The 16,514-nt window shown below is 39.6% G+C and overlaps 1 protein-coding gene across 2 annotated transcripts in view; it reads left to right on the top strand.

The window, feature by feature from the left end:
• QS (quinolinate synthase) overlaps window positions 1-15,471 on the top strand; it is a 28,355-nt gene extending 12,884 nt beyond the window's left edge. For both annotated transcript variants that reach the window (XM_077394428.1, XM_077394429.1), the window contains 5 exons: window positions 10,659-10,877; window positions 11,050-11,229; window positions 12,747-13,262; window positions 14,852-15,013; window positions 15,094-15,471. In XM_077394428.1, the coding sequence (XP_077250543.1) occupies window positions 10,659-10,877; window positions 11,050-11,229; window positions 12,747-13,262; window positions 14,852-15,013; window positions 15,094-15,171 (1,155 nt within the window). In that variant the 3' untranslated portion in view covers window positions 15,172-15,471. The remainder of the gene's footprint in view (window positions 1-10,658; window positions 10,878-11,049; window positions 11,230-12,746; window positions 13,263-14,851; window positions 15,014-15,093) is intronic.
• Window positions 15,472-16,514: the final 1,043 nt, after the last annotated feature.

The raw sequence follows: 16,514 nt of genomic DNA on the forward strand, positions 1-16,514 counted from the left end.
TATTCATTCAATGTCCTTTCGTCAATAGGACATTTTATTGGAGTTTTCAGGTTATTTGGAGTCAGTTGGGTGATGCACAACCATATCCACCCGTTGATCTGTAATTGGATTGGCACATTCAATGGTTGTCTTGGAAAGAATATGTGGCTGGCGGTACCTTATGCGATTTTGTGGCATATTTGGTCGGAAGGAAACTCCAGAATTTTCCGAGGCAAGGAAAAATCCTGGCGCTATATTTTATTGGATGTCTAATTAGCTATTATTGCATGGGCTAGAAGGAACGGTGGCATACCTTACTCTGTCAGATCTATTTTGCGTCAATGGGGTATCGTTTCGAGTGAGAAGAGGAAGTCCATTTCTATCACTCCGAGATGGAATCCACCACCGGAGGGGTGGTTGAAGTTGAACTTTGACGGCAACGCCCTTGGGAACCCGGGTTTAGCTGGAATTGGAGGGATTATTCGGAACTGCGAGGGACTTACTATCATGACCTATTCTGGACCTGCCGGTTGGTGTGACGCAAACGTGGCTGAGGCGAAAGCCCTCTTGACGGGACTAAAATGGTCTGCAAACAACAGAATTGGTCCTGTACTTGTAGAGGGTGATTCATCCAATGTCGTTGGCTGGGCTAGGAATGAAGGAGGGGGACCATGGCGAATTCATGCAATTCTTGATGAAATTCGTGATCTCGTTAGGGAACTTCAACCCTCCTTGCATATCGTCGGAGAACTGCTATCTCTGAAGCAGATGTGTTGGCAAAAGAAGGGGCCCATCTACCTGCCATTCGATTTGTCTATCAATATGAAATTGGCATCTGACCCTCTATAGGGGATGTGTTTATGCTATTTCTTGTCTTTTTCGGGAACATCTTGTCCCCACTCTATAACTGTCTGTTTCTTACTCCTAATTTCAACAAAGTTATCTTTCAAAAAAAAAAAAAAAAGAGGAAGAAAAGTGGAGGTTTGGGCATGAGGCTGCCTTGTGTGGCTTGAACTTCTTAAACATTCAACTCATCAAGTAAGTACCCTTGATCTTGTATGATTTCTTCTCAACAGTACTTTAGGTTTATACACCCAAAATTTTCGTGTATGTTCTTCTACCAACTGCACTATATATTAGCTTATATGCCATAGTTTTAGTGTATGTATTTTCAACAGCACTGCATATAGGTTACACACCAAAGATTTTGTGTGCGGCTTTTCCAACAGCACTACGTATATGGGTTTATACACTAAAGTTTAGTGTATGTCTTTTCCAACAGCACTATGCACATAGGTTTAATTTACCAGAGTTTTATTTAATGTCTTTTCTAACAAGACTGCACATAGGTTTATACACTAAAGATTTTGTGCATGTCATTTCCAACAAACACTACGTATATGGGGTTATACACCAAAGTCTTCGTGCATGTCTTTTCAACAGCACAATGTATATAGGTTCATACACCAAAGTTTTCATGTATGTCTTTTTCAACAGGACTCTTTATATAGATTTATACACCAAAGATTCCGTGCATGTCTTTTTCAACAGCACTGTATATATAAGTCTATACACCAATGAATTCCTGCATGTTCTTTTCCAACAAAACTGTCTATATACATAAGCATCTATGCCAAAATTTTCATGTATATTTCCATTTTCATCAGTACCATGTATTCATCAGGTTTTCGTCCATATTTCCATTTCCTCAATACTAAGTAAATAGATGTGCAAATCGATTTTTTTGTATATTGTCCATTTCAACAGTACCATACAGATAGGTATTCAAATAGATTTGTGTGTATAACCTCATTTCAGCAATACTATGTAAATAGGTGTGCAAATTGATTTTTATGTATAATTTCTATTTCTTCAATACTATTATAACTGGCTCTTTTAGGTACTTGAATATTTTCCAATTGTTCGAGGGCATTTACCGACTTTTGATCGAAATAGTTTTACCAATTCCGGCAAATTTTACTTTGTTTTTTTTTATTTGAAACTTGTTGGAATTTGAACCTTTGGATTTCTATATGGAAGACAAAAATTGAGAATTGTCCACTTAAAATATTTTCTATCCGGATTTTTACCCGTATCCATAATAGACACTTCTCCTAGATAATCACAAATAGCTATATCCCCTAGTACATAACATGATTCAGTCCAAACTAGATCTAACAAATTGCCCATCCTACCTCCTCTACGTTCTTAACAGTCCGTCTTTGTCTCAGTAGAGTCTTTTAGTGGCATGTTTCTTCGAAATGGTTTGCCATTTCTATAAAGGATATAATTGACAACTCAGAATTTCACATTATCCCTTTCTTGCAATAGATCCTGGATCTTCCACCTATCTGACTTAAGTGATCCGTTAGTCAATTCTTTAACGAGCCTATTTCAGGAGCGACAACCTATCTTACTTAAGCATCGCCTAGAACCCTTTGTAAGTGTAAGCCAAATAAGGCATGTTAAGAGAGGCTAGTAAAGCGCTACTTCTAAAACAATATAGTTGGTCGTTCTGCTCTCATACATATCAACGTTAGGTCAACCCGAAATTACTGGGGCTTGGCTTGAGAATGAAGAGTATTGTAATGTGCTTCTCCATGGGTATCTGGCAACCATGTATGTAGGGGTATAATCGGTGATTTAACAGCATAAGCAATAAAGAAGCCAAAATAGAATATTATTTCCAATGTCACGCTTCCTTTTCCTCTTTCAGGGCTCGTGACACTTACTTAATCTTACATTTCTGCCAAATTAACACCCGATTATGAAGGATTAATGAAAATGTGCAAAAGCTCTATTTGCCTCTGCCATTTTATGAGTCTCTTCCTTTTTGCGTATGGCATCGCCACTCCCTTTGGCAGTCTCCGTTTTTAGTAACAAAATGAACCATAAGTAGAAATAGAAATTATACATAAAAATCAATTTGTACACCTATTTACATAGTATTGCTGAAATGGGGTTATACACACAAATCTATTTGAATACCTATCTGTATGCTACTGTTGAAATGGGCAATATACAAAAAAATCGATTTGCACATCTACTTACATAGTATTGAGGAAATGGAAATATGGACAAAAACCTGTTGAATACATGGTACTGATGAAAATGGAAACATACTTGAAAATCTTAGCATGTAAGCTTATGTATATAGACAGCTTTGTTGGAAAAGAACATGCAGGAATTCATTGGTGTATAGTCTTATATATACATAGTGCTGTTGAAAAAGACATGCACGGAATCTTTGGTGTATAAATCTATATAAAGAGTCCTGTTGAAAAAGACACACATGAAAACTTTGGTGTATGAACCTATATACATTGTGCTGTTGAAAAGACATGCACGAAGACTTTGGTGTATAACCCCATATACGAAGTGTTTGTTGGAAATGACATGCACAAAATCTTTAGTGTATAAACCTATGTGCATAGTCTTGTTAGAAAAGACATTAAATAAAACTCTGGTGTATTAAACCTATGTGCATAGTGCTGTTGGAAAAGACATACACTAAACTTTAGTGTATAAACCCATATACGTGGTGTTGTTGGAAAAGACACAAAATCTTTGTTGTATAACCTATATGCATATACACCAAAACTTTGGCATATAAGCTAATATATATAGTACAGTTGGTAGAAGAGCATACATGAAAACTTTGGGTGTATAAACCTAAAGTACTGTTGGGAAGAAATCATACAAGATCAAGGGTACTTGATGAGTTGCATGTTGAAGAAGTTCAAGCCACACAAAGTCAAGCCTCATGCCCAAGCCTCCACTTTTCCTCCTCTTCTGTTCCTCAAAGATTTTTTGGGTTAATGGGCAGCGTGCACACGTTATTGTTAGTGCAAAAATATATATAACTTTTGTTTTGTAAAATGTCTCTCTCCTCCCTTCCACTTTCTTAAATTGGTTTCTCTTCTTTTGTTGTCAAATTGTGGTTGGTTAATTAAACACTAAAAATGTTAAGATATTATAAGAAAAGAGAAAGAATTCTTTTTCATTTGCCCATTAACTAATTTAGGGACCAGTGTCACTACTTTTCGTTATTGAAAATTCGTCCAACACAAAAAGGCGGAGAAAAGTGACTTTGTGTACAAGTTTCCCCTTTTTTTGATTCACAAGATCTCTCTCAAGATATTAATATTCTTTCTTTCTTTTTAGATATTACAAGATTGGATAGAGGGAATATTGAGTATCCAACAAATCTCGAAAAGAATCAAATCATATCTAAATCAAATACAGGAGAGAAAAGAAGTCAAATATTGTGACTCACTTTTCCCTCCAAGGGAAATTCGTCCAGACGAAAGGGGCGCATTAAATTTTGTAGTGGAAAATTAATTCCAAGGGAAACTTTAAATGCAAATTGCATACTTGTGATTTTTTCAGAAAAAGAGGGGAACAAAGAGAGCCCTTGATCTCTTTACTCCTTGATCTTAAAGGATCAAGAGTTAATTTTATTCAAAGAATAAGATTAGATATGTACACAGGATAAATCAATGATTCAAGAGATCTAACACTTGATCTGATGGTCCAAAAAGGCTCCTAATTATGGTCAGACTTGAGGGCTCGTCGATCAAGAGAGATTGATCCTCAATAAATGCTAATTATTAAAACCGAGTGACCCAAGGTCACAAGATCAATGATCAAGACTGTAGATCGAGAGGTTTATGGTCAGCTCATCGAAATCAAACACAAAATTAGACCCAAGTAGGGTCAGGTCTTCACAAACACAAAGAATAAACAAGCTAAGGAGCTCAGACTTTTTCATGTTACAGTAGAATGCCATCCCTAAGACACCCTTCTCCTGATGGAAGACCCATCTACGACCTTAAGAAATCCTGGGAGTGCCATGATTGGTCGTAGTCAAGTGGAGGCCACATGGGCCACTAGCCAAACATTGAAGGTCATGAAATCCATCCACACGAGAGTTTGGGGGGGTGTTAAGATGGTCATTTTGCAAATTTGACCTATGTCAACTTTTCAACTATAGGTAAATAACCTTTTGGGTTTTTGAAATGTAGGGGAGGTTCCACTTGTAGTCCCAAGTTTTGGAGGTTGTTATTTTGGGATTTTTTTTGAATGATAACAAAACTTTTATTCCCAAAAGTGAGAAATACAGGGGAGAAGTCGTCCCCAGTTGAAAAATTCAATCAACATGTCTTACATTTTCTCCGGAATACAAAAAGAAGATGAATCACAGTGATCCACTCCCCCATTGTGAATAGTAACGCAAGTAATCAGGATGTCGACGCCTTCCTTTTCAAGCTGATCCCCCATTGTGTAAAGTAGCTAATGGGTCGTTCTTCCGCCCCTATGTTGTAAGGTTCAGGCTTTAGAGAGAAAAGGGACCAATGGGAAAAAAATAGAAAGGAGGTGTCGGGAGGTCGTCCAACCCTAAGCTTCAGAGAAGAAGTGATCAACATGCACAAATGAAAAGTGGGTGGCTCGGAAACGAAGAGGAGATAGGACCCGGGGACTGGCAAAGGAGCGGATGTCGATGGAACCGATTGGTCCAAACCTTCGACCAACGGCTTCTTACGACCTGCCCAAAGTGCCCATACGTACCTTCTGTTCCAAGACCTTGTTCGCACAACGAATAAAGGCTGCCGGGTTGAAGGGGGCAGTTAGCTGGCTGCTTGCTTCTTGGCAAGCTTCCATGGTCCACAGCAGCGTCCACTAGCCCAAGCAATGGTGTTTGCCGAGTCGCCCTCGATAGGTAGATGGCCAAGATTGTTACGCTCATACCACTGCAACAGCCTCATTTGCATCACATCCCCTCACTGATCCGGAGTACGACATGAATATGACCTTCACCATTCCTGACGACACCGCCAATACCTGCCCGCCTAGGGTTTCGGATAGAACTTCCATCGAAGTTAAGCTTGAACCAGCCATCGGGTGGAGGAATCCAGTTGGGCGAGATCCGTAGATGAGACTTTTTCTCCGAAATAACTTTTTTCCAATGGCGAAGCATTTCCCCCACCGAGCAAGGGAGTTCCTTTTTGGAATGATTCCATGCAATGATTGACAATTTAACGTCCAGCAGAACATGCTGCCGTGTTCTACATTTATTTTGGAATATCCGGCCATTTCGCTCCAGCCATATGTGCCAGGTTATCACATATTGAATGACCATCCATAGGGATTCCCCAAGACATCCTTTGAAGGCACCTCTCCAATGTAGTGTAATTCTCAATATGCGATGTACACCAAAGGATTTAAACAAAGCCATCTAGATTCCTGAAGGTGAAGGGGCATACTGCGAGTAGGTGATCCAGGGATTCCTTCGCATTCCTACATTGGACGCACCAATTCACTAGATGGAAACATCGTCTTTTGAGTCGTTCTCCCGTATTGATGCATCTATGGACTAGGGTCCATGAAAACCCCGTGTCCCTAGGGGGAGCAACGTTACGCCATACGTTTGCCCACCGAGAGACAAAACCATATCCGCCACTTAGCTGACGGAAGAAGGACCGCACTGAGAATTCGACCTGGGAATTCGGCATCCAGACCCATTCATCTTCGTTATTTGGAGATAGATAGCAATCGTGTAGGTTCTGAAGCATCAAAGCTTAGGTGCTGATTTCATTATCGTTGAGATTGCGGCGAAGTCTGATATCCCACACCATATGTCCATGTTCCAAACCCCTTGAGAGATAATCCGATATTCGCGCATCCAACTTTTGTTTAATCCGATATAAGCTTGGGTATGCTTCATTTAATGTACGTTCTCCCAGCCATAAGTCCACCCAAAATCTGATCATGTTTCCCTTTCCTGCTTTAAAACGCAAGTTAGGTGAGAATAATGATCGAGTGCAGTTTACAGACTTCCGGATGCCTGACCATTTGTCCCTCACCGGAGAACCACTCTCCCATCCGCAGCCATATTTTTCGCGAATCAATTGGTGCCATAATACATTCTTCTCTACCCTAAATCTCCATAGCCACTTTCCTAGTAGCGATACGTTTCACAGCCTAATCATTCCAATTCCCAGCCCACCCTTTCTGCGTGCTTTACATACCTTTTTCCATTTTAGGAGATGACTGCTTCTTTTGCTTGGGCCCCTTCCCTCCCATAAGAAAGTCCTGTTGAAGTTTCTCGATGCGCGCGGCCACTTTCGCCGGGATTTTGAACATGGACAAGCATATTCGCTAGAGCCGCTTTGATGAGCGTGATCAGGTAGCTAATTTCCGTTCCACTCGTTCGATAACAGAGTCCCACTCCAGGGCTTTCGGAATTCCGTGACCGAGAGGAAGACCCAAATAAGAAATCAGTAGTATGGCTTTAGAGAGCCCCCACCTTATACCAAATCCCATCTTCATGAGGGCAAAGTCCAAGAATTGCCAATCAACATGGTCATAAGCCTTTTCCAGGTCCATTTATGACAACCCCGCGCTGCCGATTCCTTTTAGTCGAGTCGATAATCTCGTTCGCAAGCGAGCAAAGCCGTCCAATATCCACCGATTGTTAACAAATGTGCCCTGGTAATTGGAAATAATATCACCCATTACAACTGATATCGACAAGCGAGCACCTTAGCCAGTAGTTTGTATAGCCCATGAATTAGACTTCTAGGGCGATAGTCTTTCAACCTCACAACACGCGACTTTTTCGGTATGAGAGTTATGAACGTCGAGTTGTTACCTTTGTTGATGATACCATGATCATGGAATTCGTTCATGAACATCAATACATCATCTTTAATGGTGTCCCAGTAATGGTAGTAAAAAGTCATTGGAAGCCCATCCAGTCCGGTAGCTTTGTCCTTCTTCAGTTTATTGAGAACAAGTTTATTGAGAACGACCTCGACTTCCTCCAAAGAAAAACATCTTTCTAACCATTTTATCTTTCACATGAGATTGTTTTGAACTCTAACTTCTCAATCTTTGGCCTCCAAGTTCTGGATTGCATGTAGAGATTCTGATAATAGACCACCACCGTGTCCCGGATGCGTGTTTGATCTTCGGCAAGCTCGCCCCCCAACATCAGACTGCCAATGTGGTTGGTACGCCTCCGAGCACTGGCCATCCAGTGGAAAAATCTGGTATTATTGTCTCCCTCCTTAAGCCATATCTCATGAGATTTTTGGCACCAAGTAATCTCTTCCCGGTGAATGATCTCCTCATAGTCAACCTAAAGATTCAGCCGTAGTTGACAATCGTCGGGTCCCAGGTTGTTTTCCTCCTCCTTTCTACCCAGTTCAGCAAGAGTCAATAAGATTTGATATTTCCTCTGTTCTCTAGCAATGTGCTCCTGCTTCGACCATTCACGGATTTGATTTTTCAGGTACCGAAGCTTTTGGCCAACAATGAAACCATTTCAACCCACAAATGCCTTTTCGCTCTACCACCCCTGTACCAAGGTATGAGAAGTCGCTGCCTTCTCAGACAGCACAAATCTTTCATTGCCAGCCTCTTACTCTCAGAACCCAAGCCCCTGATATTCCAAAATACTATCTTCATTGTAAAGATTCATGATTTACCCCTGCCCCCGCTGCAACCTTCATCGCAGCCCCTTCAACTCCCTCAACGCCCTCCCCTTTCCCCATGAGGATGATGAGCCTACCTTGTGCCTTTTTGCCACATCCATAACCATTTTGCGAGATTCCACGATATTTTCATCAAAGAGAAGTCCCAGATCTCTCCCCATATCTTCCATGGCCTCAATTTCCTCCCCCAAAGATTATTCTTCGCCTGGTTTCTCCCCGATCTCACATTCCGATTCATCACGTCTGAGACATTAGTCAAGTTTTTCATGTAGTTCTCGGTAAAAAGTATCCTCCGTTAATGATACATCCGACTCCTGTGATTCTCTGGACTTGAATGCCCCCCAGTTCGTTCGTGGTGATCATTTATGTTGGGATTTTATTCTATTTTGTTATGAGTCCTTGTACCTAGTAACTAAATCTTAGTTTCCCTAATAGAGTTAGTCTCTATTTGTTACCATAGCTTTTTAGTTATTGGATTTAAATTTGAACTTTATTTCGAGGATTGTTAGTTGGTTAGCTTTTAAGAGTTTCTAAATCGACTAGGACTCTATTTAGTAAGCTGTTTCAGGGTATTTCTCCTTAACATTTCCGTGGGATTTGATGGCTATAAAGATAAAATTAGAGGCCTATGGGCCAAGATGATTATGGAGATTGAATAAAAAACAAGTTTTCTTTGCTTTGCGAATTTCAGTTGGTTTGAAGCATTTTCTAGATGGGAAGCGTTGGCCTAGAGGTGAGATTCCTTTGGTTTGTTAGTGGTGGGAAGTCCTAACCTAAGGTATGATGTCTTAGAACCCATTTAAATTTTAAATACACTCCATTTTAAATATGCTCCTTTTGCATTACCAAACGGGAAAAATAATCTTTTACAAAAAATTATCTTCTAAATAGGAAGGATACTCTTAATTAAGAGGAAGCTTGCGGAAAGCGTGCTTCTGCTAAATTTGGGATGCAGGAATAATTAGGGGTGCAACTTGGGTTGGGCTCAACCCGAACCCGACGGGTGCAACCCAATTTCGGCTCGGGTTGGGTTGGCTTTTCCCAACCCTAACCCGTACTCTTAATTAAGAGGAAGCTTGCGGAAAGAGCGCTTCTGCTAAATTTGGGATGCAGGAATAATTAGGGGCGTAACTTGGGTCGGGGTCAACCCGAACCCGACGGGTGCAACCCGATTTCGGCTCGGGTTGGGTTGGCTTTTCCCAGCCCTAACCCAACCCAACCGGATCCTAACCTGACCTCCGTCCTCTAATTTTATCTTGATTTTATTTATTTTATTGTATTTTTCTGTTTGGCCCAAGGTGAACCTGAACCAACGTGACTCGGCCCGACCTGATTTCGGGTTAGATGGGTTGTGTTAGGGTTGAGAGATTTAGAGGCTTGGGTTGGGTTATTGTTGGCCATCCTCAACCCGAGGCTTGGGTTGGGTTGGGTTAGGGTCAAGGGAATGCTATCTCGGGTTGGGTTAGGGTTGGGAACAACCCGATCCAACCCGACCCGAGTTGCACCCCTAGGAATAATTTAGCTTCCAAAGAGAGCTTCCAATCTCAACTGGGGATCTTCTAGTAAATATGATCTTAGGAACCATTTCTCTTTATGACTTATTCATTATGTTCCCAGTGGAGCCTGTGGAATGTGCTTCATATGATTTTTTTTTGTCACGAGTCTTCATTTTGTGAGGCAGCTTCTTCTTCTCAGTTAAATTCTGTATTATTTTTTTTCTTTTTATTCCTATCATTTTTTTCTTTAAGTTTGCTACTTAGTTTATGGAAACGATGTTTGTGGAATGAATATGATTGAATGAACAGCTAAGGCATTGGTTCTGTAACAATATATTTGTGCTGGAATTAGCTAATCATATTTCTCCCAATTAGTTTCCTGTTTTGAAATTATATGCAAACTTGTGATTGTCCCAATTAGTTTCTCTGTTGTGTTCTTGTTCATGTTCACTTCAGACTTGACTATGTATTAAGCAATATTGATTTTTTGGATGATGTTTATGTAATTTCCTTTTATTTCAATTTTATTTCTGGGTGCTTTATGGAAAAGATTGTTGAAAAAATGATCATCATATGCATCTCTCTTATTACCATCTCTGTGCAGGATTACGGTAAAGAATTATTCTTACATGAATATGCTTTTCTGGTGCTATTCTTATCAAATTTTCTCTACAAATTTGGCACACAGGTTGGTGTATACAGAATGTCAGATGAACGTATTGGTTGCTCCCTGGCAGATGCTGCGGCCAGTTCTGCATATACAAGTTTTCTTGAAATTGCTTCAAAGTCATCTCCTGCTTTGCATGTGATCTACATAAACACTTCCCTAGACACAAAAGCGCACGCCCATGAACTTGTGCCAACAATTACTTGTACTTCTTCTAATGTTGTGCAAACCATGTTGCAGGTTGGTAGTTTTGGTTGCACTTTCAGTCATTTTCCAAAAACTTTATCTTTTGTTTAATTGTTGCTCATGGGTCCTTACATTTTTTTCGATTTCTTCTTAACCAGTGCATGTCAATAATGGGATACCTGGCTTTCCTTTGCACATTTCTAATTCAAATTGTGTATTCCATCAGGCATTTGCCCAGATACCAGATTTAAACATATGGTATGGCCCGGATTCTTATATGGGTGCAAATATAGCAGAGTTGTTCCGCCAGATGGTTAGTATGACGAATGAAGAGATAGCAGCGATACATCCAAAACATGACAGAAACTCCATAAGGTCATTGTTACCCCACCTCCACTACTATCAGGTGACTTTTTATTGAGTTCTTTTTGAAAATAAGACGAATTTTGTTTATGGAGATTTTATATGGTGTAAGCCCTTATTACAGTCCCTTACTTTTCAAAAAGTACTGTACGGACCACATCATAGGATGATCCAAACTGTCCATGTGATGAAACATAACGTAAATAGCTTGTTCCCCAAAAATCATTTCCATAGGATGATCCTAGCTCTCCAATCTATAGAGGTTTCCATAATATGCAGTTTCTCTATAGATCGGAGGGTTGGAATCATCCTATAGAAATGATTTTTTGGGAACAACCTTTTTACTTTGTACTCCATCCCATTGACGGTTTGGATCATCCTATAGTATGTTCCGTACAATACTTTTTTGAAAAAATACGGGACTATAAGGGCTTACACCATGTTAAAACTCTTGTTTATATATATATCTTATAAAGTTTCAATATGATTTGAGCTACATAAATTACGTAGCTTGGTAGAATCTTCTGCTTTTTACATGCTTTTATTCTGTACGCCTTTGATATTTGGGTGAGATGTTTAGAATAAATAGATATTTTCTTATCTAAATTTGCAACTCCACTTCCGAGCACTCTCTGGCTTTTACCCCAAATCAACCATGTGTGTTTATGTGTTTGATATCAATTTACCAAATCGAATAATTAATCTTAATACTCTTGATTGTTCTGTCCCTTTATTGTGCCAAATTATTTCAAAATCAATGCCAAATTTTTCGTTCTTTGATATGATTGAGGGCCAATTGTAGACTTCTGAATTGGGCTTACTCACCTATAAGTAAATTTAACTGCAAATGAAACTGATCAACCATGATCTATCCATTTCCGTGAACAAATCTATGTCACCTGTTCCAGCAGTAACGTCAGCCCAGTATTTTAGGTTCATGATGTTTCATTAGTAACATCATCCCCAATATCTTGGCTCACTTGATTTATCAAATCAAGTGACCTGCATTGCTAGTCTCCACTCTCAAGTGGCTTACTTCAGACATTTTCGCTGTTTAAAATGTGTATTAATTGTTCAACCATTGCTATTCTTATTTATTTGCTTCTCTTATTTATTTCTTCTTTTTATGTGGCTTGATAAATATGCATAAAATTGCTATGCAGTTTTTGGTCGGCATTGGAGGATAGGTTAGCAAATATTACTCTCTGAGTGATTTTCTTGGCCTCGCAGTTTGACACTCGTTACATTAAGGATTGGTACAAGGATCTATTGGATGGTTGGATATGGTGTGATACGTCAGACGCCTCTAGATGAGATGCATTTTCTCTTTCCTAGTTGGCAATTGGAATAGTTACTTGGTGGAATTACTTGTTATGATTCCTTTGAGATTAAATTTCTCTGTTGCTTATCCTCTGCACATCTTTTAAATGTTAACTCTTTTAAATAGATTATCTATTAGTTAATCTAAACTATTATAGTGGATCATTAGTCATATATGATAAACTGTTTCTTTAACCATTCAAATTTCTGGCATCTATACTTATGAAATTTCTTTATCAGGATGGAGCTTGCATCGTACATGACCTTTTTGGACATGAAGTAGTGAAGAAGATACATGAAATATATTGTGATGCATTCCTAACAGCTCATTTAGAAGTCCCAGGGGAAATGTTTTCCCTGGCAATGGAAGCAAAGAGAAGAGGAATGGGAGTTGTGGGTTCCACCCAAAATATCTTGGATTTCATCAAACAAAGGGTGCAAGAGGCGCTGGTCCGAAATCTTAATGACCACCTTCAGTTTGTTTTAGGAACAGAATCAGGGATGGTGACTTCAATTGTTGCAGCAGTACGTGAAATATTAGGATCTGGTGTTTCCTCTTCTGGAAGACCAAAAGTCAATGTTGAGATTGTGTTTCCCGTTTCGTCAGATTCATTGTCAAGAACATCTGAGCATTCATCCCATGGCTTGAATTCTATTAAAGCAAGTGATCTCGATAAACTTACTGTTGTTCCTGGAGTGACAAGTGGTGAAGGATGTTCTATTCATGGAGGTTGTGCTTCCTGTCCCTATATGAAGGTCGGTATATTCTCCATTCTGTACTAGAATCTGCATGAGTTCACCCTGTAGCTTATCAAACATTGTGCAATGTTTAGTAGAACATGCTAAATTAGAGTAACATAGTATTCTCGTAACAGCTTGCACACACCTGAAGTTGCAGCAGGATGCAATACCGTTGCTTCACACTATTCCTTCTGATATATACGCATGTGGTTACCTTATCACATAGAATGTACAAATACCAGCTGGTATGCCACATTCATGGTTTTAAATTTCGGCCGAAATGAAACGAAACGGTCGTAATATTTCGGTTTTGGCAATGGCTGAAACGAAATGCACATGAAGTCGTTTCTTTACAAGGTTTTGGAATTTTTGTTGAAATATCATTTTTAGCCTTTTTTTACAAAATTTCCACCGAAGTGTTATAATTTTCACCGAAATTTATGAAATTTTCACCAAAATAGCCGAAATTTCAAACGAAATCGCCGAGTTTAAAAAAAATGAAATCATTAACATATTTTTACATGATTTTGGTCGAAATTTCGGCCGAAACCGAAATATTTTGGTTTCGGTGGTGGCGAAAACCTACACCGAAACCGAAATTTAAAACCTTGGCCACATTATGAACAAGCAATGGATTGAGGTTGTTAAGAAAACTCACACAACCCAAAGGCCAAGTCATGAACCACATATTCGAGATAATATTTTTTTTGGGCGATGATATTTTCACCCCCCCCCCCCCCCCCCCCCCGGCAGTACGCATTCGCCCCCCTTTTAACATGATTTGACGTCAAAAAGCGTTAAAGTTGGCCACTATTCACGTTAAAAGGGGCACGAATGCATACTGGAGGGGGTGGGGTTGGGGGTGAAAATATCATCGTGTTGAAATTAACACTGCATATTTTTGGACTTGGCAATTGGTCCTATTTTGAGTGGTTGAGTGGTAAGCCTCAAGTGGGTGGCGTTGAGGTATGCTTACTTTTTTTTTTGGTAGGTAAGCTGAGATCGAACCTGCAGCCTCAAGGTTGAGAAACAATGACTCAACTGTTGAGGTATGCTTACTTATCAGAGAAAAAAGAAGAAAAATGAAAAATTGGTTGTGAGGATTTGTATTCTAGATTTGCTCTCTTGGAGTTGTTAAATTTAGGGTTGTCTTGAGCTCATTTTATGGATTGATAGTTGGATTTGTTTTATACTAGTAATGTGACTTGTATTGAGTTTTCCATGATGCCCTTCATATATGTGTTTTTTTAATCTTTACCACCACGATCTGCAAGATTCAGTTCCATGGTCCTACCAACTAGTTGAAAAGAAAGTTCTATACTTTGTAACATCAGTCAAAAGTTCCAATTTTATAGTGAGGGTATTTTTGTCATTGGCTTCTGCAGCAGCTTTGTCATTTCACCAACCAAATACTTAGAGAATTATCACAGTATGATAACTGATGTCTGTTCTCTTCATTTCTGTACTTTTTTCTACATTGGCACCTAGTTGTGTCCGCATGTCCCTTAGATGACTTAATGCTGAAGGCCTCAGCAATTCTCTTCAGTAACCCAAGCAACTTGTGAGAAAAAATGCTTATCATTGTATGTTTTTATGGCATGCAGATGAATTCTCTCACCTCACTGCTAAGAATATGCCGCAACCTTCCCGACAAGGACGATATCCTTGCTTCACATGAAGCTAAAAGATTCAGCACGACGACCCCACTTGGGAAACCAGTTGCAGATCTTGGCTGCGAGCCAATTTTGCACATGAGGCACTTTCAGGTTAGTCCCTTTCCCAAAAGCTGCATACTATTTCTTGTTTCCTTGACCATAAGTCAAAAGATCCAGAATTTCTTTTCTAGGCTACTGGGACCTTGCCCGAAAAGCTCGTCCATCAGATCCTTCATCAATCCGACAATGAGAGACCGACAGTATCTTAACGAATGAACAAGCCCATGGAGATTATATCCTCTCTTGTGCAGTGCAGAACAGCATTCTGCAATTCGCCTTCTCAGCAAAAGGGGTGGGAGGGTAGCCCTTCTACCTGCAAAATACCCGCAATAAGGTGCCAAAATTTAAACTGCACAACACTGCAAGATACTTTTTATCTTCTACAATACCAATCAGCAAAGGTGAATAATAGTAAATTACGAGATTTTTTTGTTAAAATATATGTAATTGTTTTTCAAACAATAAGAATCATTTAATGGGGTCATTTAATCAAGTGGGGCATAAGGCAACGGGCCAGGTTTGTGTTTGTTTGGCTGATGGCTGATGGCCGATGGCATGTAACGATCTGTATCGCGTCCAGTTCTAATCTCCCATTTCCAGCATATTTACAATGAGATTCGGCGGCAAGCAACCAGGACACAAGGGAAACAGGTGAGGAATGCAGATTTCAAAGGCCCACTTTGATAAAACTCCAAGGGGGGCATGAATTTGATGCCCTGCTCCACTGTTAAATGGGTTCCACCACACATGGAGCATGGGCTGTGATCAAAACCAATCAATTGATCGCATTACAAATGGGCCAGCTTACCAACCCAACCATGTTGCCTTCAAATAAAGTGATGTTCATTCGATGGTTGGTTCATCAATCAATTGAAACTCGTCTGGCTTGCCTGTGTTGACTCGTTTTCTTAATTTTGAAAAACTTGGAATGAGAACACATACTTACCTGGCCGTCCAATTTGTACCATGCGCACAAACAGTCAATTTAATAAGCTCAAGGCTAATGTAATGCATTAAACGACCCACACCACCCCCCCCCCCCCCCCCCCACCAAAAAAAAAAAAAAAAAAAAAAAACAGCCTCTAAACAACTAATTAGAAAGTGTAATACTAGGAGTAAATGGTTATGACAGCTACCAGAAAACTCTTCGGAACCAATCAGATAGTGAAGAAAAAAACATGGGCGTGCCATCGATATGTAACGAAAAACATAAATGTAAATGAGCATTTCTTGCTATCCACATTCTTCCCGTGAAATTTCCCCCAATTGATTACTTTAATGATAAAAAAAAAACTGCTAGTAGATTTACAAAGAAAAAATAATCCAAAAATATTATCATAAAGAGCCCAAATCGTAGTTGCTGGAAACAGAAGCCAGAGGGGAAATTCTTCAAAGAGATGGAGGGAAACCGAGAGAGAGATGGGAGAATGATTTCGAAATTGTGGTTAAAAAGCTCAAATGAAAATTTATAGGCAGGGAAAAAACTAAATTAGCACATTAAATTATTAGAAATGATAAAAAAAAAATTAGCAAGTCAAAATGCCTTTAAGAG

This window comes from Tasmannia lanceolata, unplaced genomic scaffold, assembly GCF_043159265.1.
Source record: "Tasmannia lanceolata isolate RefF3 unplaced genomic scaffold, GAP_Taslan_0.1 ptg000013l, whole genome shotgun sequence".
Classification (NCBI taxonomy): domain Eukaryota; kingdom Viridiplantae; phylum Streptophyta; class Magnoliopsida; order Canellales; family Winteraceae; genus Tasmannia; species Tasmannia lanceolata.